The sequence below is a fragment of the Henckelia pumila genome, chromosome 1 (assembly GCF_033568475.1).
Source record: "Henckelia pumila isolate YLH828 chromosome 1, ASM3356847v2, whole genome shotgun sequence".
Lineage (NCBI taxonomy): Eukaryota > Viridiplantae > Streptophyta > Magnoliopsida > Lamiales > Gesneriaceae > Henckelia > Henckelia pumila.
This window is the reverse complement of record NC_133120.1, coordinates 116,358,578-116,364,577: the sequence shown is the minus strand read 5'-3', so window position 1 is coordinate 116,364,577 and position 6,000 is coordinate 116,358,578. Positions and strand designations below refer to the sequence as shown.

Here is a 6,000-nt window from a genome sequence, read left to right as displayed (position 1 = left end):
ACTCGTGCGGATGCCTTAGGGCTAAATATTACTAGTAAACGTAAGAATAGTCTTACAAATAAATCCTAGTGATTTTACGAAAAGTCATTAAATTCTAAATTCCTCAACAAGTTGAGAAATCAAACTTGAATCCTAAAATACAACATAGTATAAAAGATATTGGATGCAACTCCCGTAGCCTAAATTGAAGAGACACAAAATCTTCAACAACACAGTTCCCACAGTGTTGTCTTTGATGTCTTCAACACGAACGGTGACACGGGGACAAGCAACAACAAAGGTTGCAAACCTTGCTTCAGAAAATTCGAATCCTTCAATTGAATTCTTCAGAGTATGCGCAATGTATTGTAGTCTAAATAGTTATTCCATCTTGTGCGTGAAATATCCTTTTATAGATAACCATTCAAATCTTGAAGATTTCCTTAGATAGAGTCCTACATGAATAAGAAAACATGTTTTAGTAGGAAATAAACTCTATCAAATCTTGTAAATCAAATCTTGATAATATCAAATTATATTATATCAAATAATCATTTTATCAAGACATGATTTAAACTTGGCAAATATATATCTCATCATAATCGTGATATACTCAATATATTTACCATATAATCTATCTTGTCTAGAAAGCAAAATATAATTATATCAATTAACACAAGGGCCGAAAATACCAAGGAATAATATTCCTTTCATGCTGTCTTGCTTAAGGATTAGAAGACAGTTCAAGTGCTTATTCTTTTGTGAATAAGTTGTTGTCCATCACAAGTGATTGTCACTTGTAGGTATAAGCTTAATCCCTCTTCATTGAATTTTATATGTTGCACAAACCATACACATGTTCAAGTAAACATCAAATCTGAAAAACCAAAAAATGTTTCTAAAATGTTTTGTTTATTCCGCTGCCTTTGCTTGATCTTGAGCATACAAGGTTTTGTTTGGAGTGTCCTAACATGAATATCCTTCAGTGGTATCAGAGCCATAAGGATCCCTTGGCGTAGGGGTTGTGGAATCAAGCTAAACATTACTCACTTGCTCAAACATACATTCTGAAATTTCTGCTCTCAAATCGATCTGCTGTCATGTTGTAGCTCTTTGATTTCGGTTTTATGGTGTTGGACACCTAAGGACCAAATTGATGAAACTAAATACAACCTAACATGTTGTTAAGAAGTTAATAAGCAAGCCTAGGTCATGGAGGAGTCATGAAAACAACCTAAACTTTATTACAAAAATCTGTTTTTGTAATGCAGAAAATTCTGGTGCACTTCCTTGCACTTGGTTTCGGTTTTATTGTTATGTGGGTGTGTTTTATTGACTTTTCACATGATAAAACACCTTTTAACATGTATATAGAACATTTGAGTGTTCAACCAACAAATCCATTTGGATTGAAAGTCAATGAAACAGAATGAAATGCCATAGAAGCACATGAATGTCATTTGCTACATATTTGAGTTGTTATGGAAGGAATGAGGTTGTGAACTTCATCATTGATGAACAACTATGTAAGAGATATCATGGTTCATAAAAATTATCAGAATCAGATGTTGTCACTAGGTGTTGACAACATCCTACACAACATGCAGCGAAAATATTAAAACGTGAATAGTAACATCAAACCAACAATAAACCAACAATAAAAATACTCAAGAGTAAATATGCACGAGTACTAAAATAATAAAAGGTTACACATAAAAACAGATTCAGATGTTGTCACTAGGTGTTGAAAACATCTTCAATAACACCTTGATTAACATGCATCAGAATTTTTCTTTGCATGAATAAAATAGATAAGCAACCAAACAAATAGAACTCAAATATTTAAGCAAGAGTATAAAATACTCTTGCAGCGCCTCAGGGCAAAACTTTCACAAGAAAATAATCAAAGAGTTTTACAAACCCTAAAACTAGTGAATTATTTCAAAAATCAATTTTCTCAAGAACGAGTGAGAAAATAAACAAATAAAAGCATCTCCTAAAATTCTATACGAAATAGAATAAATAAACAGAAACACGGAGATGAATCCTTGATGCCGAACACACGAGAGCAACACTCTTGAATCTTCAATGCTCTCAAATCTTCAACGACAATCAAGTAGACCACGACCAATGGTTGTAGAAACGAGCTTCAAATATGTATTCTGAATTCTCGTGATGTACGCTGAGAAGCTCTCTAGAAAATCTCACTTGGTCGTGTCTTTTATTTTTGATACCCCGGGAAATTATTTTATCCCGGACCCATTCGTTATGGGTTTAAGAGGGTTGGCCCAATTATGGGATTATTATTGTATAAGGTCCAGCCCAGTTTTCTACCTGTTAGGGCGTGTCTCAAGACCTGGGATGCTGTTGAATGCGCTTTCCCGAGCTGGGGCCCAATGGGCTGGACATACACTCCTAGTTTAAGTAGGACACGGATGTCTTGGAGATAAGCTCGATCATTCTACTGATATGCACGAGATAGGGATAAACTCAAGGATTGGCCAATGAGTGAAGAGTCATACTCCATGACATGTTATAATTCGACTAGATAACTTACTCTATTTTTCCTATAAATACAGGTACTCTTATGGTTGTGTTCAATCATTACTCACTTTTACTCTCATGCACTCATATCTCTCGGTTTTCGCATTAATCATAACCTCTGCCTTCAAGACACTGACTTAGGCATTGGAGGGGTCACGCCGAAAACACTTTCGGCGCCCCTTGACCTAGTTGTTGCTTGTGCAGAACCTGGTGTACCCGACCCGACCTGCTTCATTAAGGATTTGGAGGATCCATTCTAACAGACTGAACCCGAAGATAAAATTCCGACATCATAAATTGGCGCCGTCTGTGTGAATTTGAAGAAAAAGAGTTTCGATGGCTAATCAGAATGGAGATCACCCAAATTTAGAGGAACTAGTAGCGCAGGCTGTTCCAAGGGCTTTGGTAGAAAGAGGAGAAGAAAATCCTTTTAACCTCGAGCATAATGCCCACCTCGATGAGATCAAAAAGTTGAAGGAGGAGATGGAGCAGCTAAGGAAAAAGCAGGCCGGGTACCTAGCTACCACAACAAGAAGCATTCCTTTTACTCAGGAGATACTGGACGTCAACCTCCCCAAGAAATTCAAATTGCCTCATGTCGCGGAGTATGATGGCAAAGGGGATCCCGAAGACCATTTAGCATGCTTCGAGAATGCAGCTCTGTTGCATAAATATTCTGATCAAATCAAGTGTAGGGCTTTCCTTACTACGCTCATAGGACCAGCCCAAAAATGGTTCAATATGCTATGCCCTGGGGAGATCAAGGAATTCAAGGATTTTAGCAAATCATTTTTGCACCACTTTGCTAGCAGCAAAAAACATCCCACCACTACTTTTAGCCTTTTTGCAATCAAGCAACAGGAACATGAAAATCTGAGAGCCTATATCCGCAGGTTCAGTGCCTTGGCTCTCGAGGTACCCATGGCTACAACATATCTGCTTATCAGTGCCTTCATGAAAGGGCTGGATACAAAAGATTTTCTTAAATATTTAATAAAGAGGCCGCTAGAAACGTATGAAGAATTACTTGCTCGAGCTGAAAATATGTCAACATGGAAAAAATACAGGTTTCGCGAGCAGCTGTGAAGAGGGAACGACCAAAAAGTCCAAAGAACAATAGGGTTCCAAGCAATAATTCAGGGATGGGACAGCCATTCCGACCTGCATTGTTGAGAGCATTCACCTCTTTCACTCCTTTACGCATGAGTAAAGTCCGAGCTCTACAAATTTGTGATGATCGGAAACTCACACAAAAGCCTCCTTGGACGGAAAAGGGACCTCGAAACAGGTAATCAGATAAATATTGTCACTTTCATAATGAGTACGGGCATACTACAGAAGACTGCCGACAATTAGATCAGGAGATTGGGAGGATAATACAACAACATTCTGAAATAAAAAATATATTGATCCGACAAGAGGGGTGCCGCCCGAACAGGAGGCAACGAGGAAGATCGAGACAGAGAGCCAAGACTGCTCCTCCTCAGGAGGATTTCAATCGCCAAAATCAGGACCAGCTTAGGGATGACCGAGCTCATCAAAGACCGGCTCCACCTGCTCGAGGAATTATCAATATGATTTCAGGAGGCCCTACTGATGGAGATTCCAATCGAGCTAGGAAAACTAGCAGCCAAAAATTAATAAATATGGAGATCGACAGTCAAACTGTTAACACTGGCCCGACCCTCTATTTTGGGCCGGAAGATTTAAAAGGGGTTGCTAACAACCATAATGATGCACTGGTAATAAGGGCCATGGTCGCGAATTACGATGTGGCTCGGATATTTGTGGATTCATGCAGTTCTGTCAATGTTTTATTCCAAGAAGTTATCAATCAAATGGACCTGGGATAGTACAAAATAGAGCCCATCATCACGTCACTCTTTGGTTTCACGGGTCATGCAATACGGCCTGTGGGGCTAGTATATCTACCCCTAACTCTTGGGAAAAGCAACGGTCGCAAGACCAGGATTGTGAGTTTTATTATAGTAGACGCTCCGTCTGCCTATAGATCCATACTGGGTAGACCTGCCATGACCACTTTCATGGCCGTCGCATCAGCTCTGCATCAGAAAATTAAGTTCCCAGTTGGTAATAAGATTGATGAAGTACAAGATGATCAAGTTATTGCACGCAAGTGTTACGTGGAGGAGGTTAGAATAGAGAAAAAAGTAGCTAGGACCGATAATGTCGACATACCTGGGATTTCTGGAATGGAAAAGGTCAACATGATAGAGGACACATCTGTCAATGCGGAAGAAGAAATTGAGGAAATCATGATCTCACCTCCTTCTGGGATGGTAAATATTGCCCGCAACCTCGAGGCACAGTTGAAGCAACCGCTACTGGAATGCTTGGAAAAGAATAAGGATGTTTTTTCATGGTCAGTTTCCGACCTGGTAGGGGTACATCGGGAAGTATCAGAGCACAAGCACAATGTAATAAAGGGCTGTCATCCTATTATTCAAAAGAAAAGGCACTTCGGGCCTGAGAAAGATGCAATAATAAAAGAGCAAGTGGATGAGTTACTCAGGGCTGGGCATATTGAAGAAATCCATTTCCCGACCTGGTTGTCCAACATAGTCTTAGTCCCAAAATCTACTGGAAAATGGCGGATGTGTATAGATTTTCGAGATCTAAATAAAGCGTGTCCTAAGGATTGCTACCCCCTACCTAGAATCGATCAGCTTGTCGATTCAACTGCCGGTCATGAATTACTTAGCTTTTTGGATGCTTACCAAGGGTATCACCAAATTCCCTTAGCAAAGGAGGACAAAGGCAAGGTGATTTTTGTCACTTCCACAGGAACTTATTGCTATGTGGTCATGCCGTTTGGACTCAAAAATGCCGGAGCAACGTACCAAAGATTAATGGACAAGGTATTCGAGCAGCAAATTGGAAAGAACATTGAAGTTTACATTGATGATATCCTGGTCAAGACCCGCACGGCCGACCAATGTATTACTGACCTGGTTCAAACATTCCAGACGCTAAAAATTATTAACTGAAGATTAATCCTAACAAGTGCACCTTCGGAGTCCGAGATGGAAAGTTTCTTGGTTATATGTTTACAAGAAGGGGAATTGAATCCAATCCCGAAAAGGTCCAAGCTATTGTTACTATGAGCTCCCCCAAGAATATGCAGGAAGTACAGAGATTAACAGGAAGAATTACAGCACTGACCCGGTTCATAAGCAGATCAGCAGATAAAAGCCTCCCTTTCTTTAAGGCAAAGACGAAAAATTTCGAATGGAATGATGAAAGTAAAAAAGCCTTCCATGACTTGAAGGCTTACTTAAAGCAGTTGCCTGTGCTGAATAAGCCTATTCAGGGGGAAGAACTGTTCTTATATTTGGCAGTCACACCCCGAGCCGTTAGTTCGGTCTTGGTCAGGAAGGACGGAACAAACCATCATCCTGTTTATTTTGTTAGTCAAGCCTTGAAGGGAGCCGAACTCAATTACTTGACCCAGGAAAA

The 6,000-nt window shown here is 39.7% G+C and overlaps 1 protein-coding gene across 1 annotated transcript; it reads left to right on the top strand.

Annotated features, from left to right (window-relative positions):
* The first annotated feature begins 2,859 nt into the window (after positions 1-2,859).
* Positions 2,860-4,376, top strand: LOC140873431 (uncharacterized). Its single transcript, XM_073276542.1, has 3 exons — positions 2,860-3,438; positions 3,591-3,811; positions 3,962-4,376. Exons 1-3 carry the CDS (start codon positions 2,860-2,862, stop codon positions 4,374-4,376), a joined length of 1,215 nt encoding a protein of 404 aa, XP_073132643.1.
* The last annotated feature ends 1,624 nt before the right edge of the window (positions 4,377-6,000 follow it).

Bases quoted from the DNA above. Each gene is read 5' to 3' on its own strand.
- LOC140873431 (XM_073276542.1), top strand. From the start codon at position 2,860: ATGGCTAATCAGAATGGAGATCACCCAAATTTAGAGGAACTAGTAGCG. The intron at 3,439-3,590 runs GTACCCATGGCT...GAAAAAATACAG, and splicing joins TCAGTGCCTTGGCTCTCGAG to GTTTCGCGAGCAGCTGTGAA. The intron at 3,812-3,961 runs GTAATCAGATAA...CCGCCCGAACAG, and splicing joins GAAAAGGGACCTCGAAACAG to GAGGCAACGAGGAAGATCGA.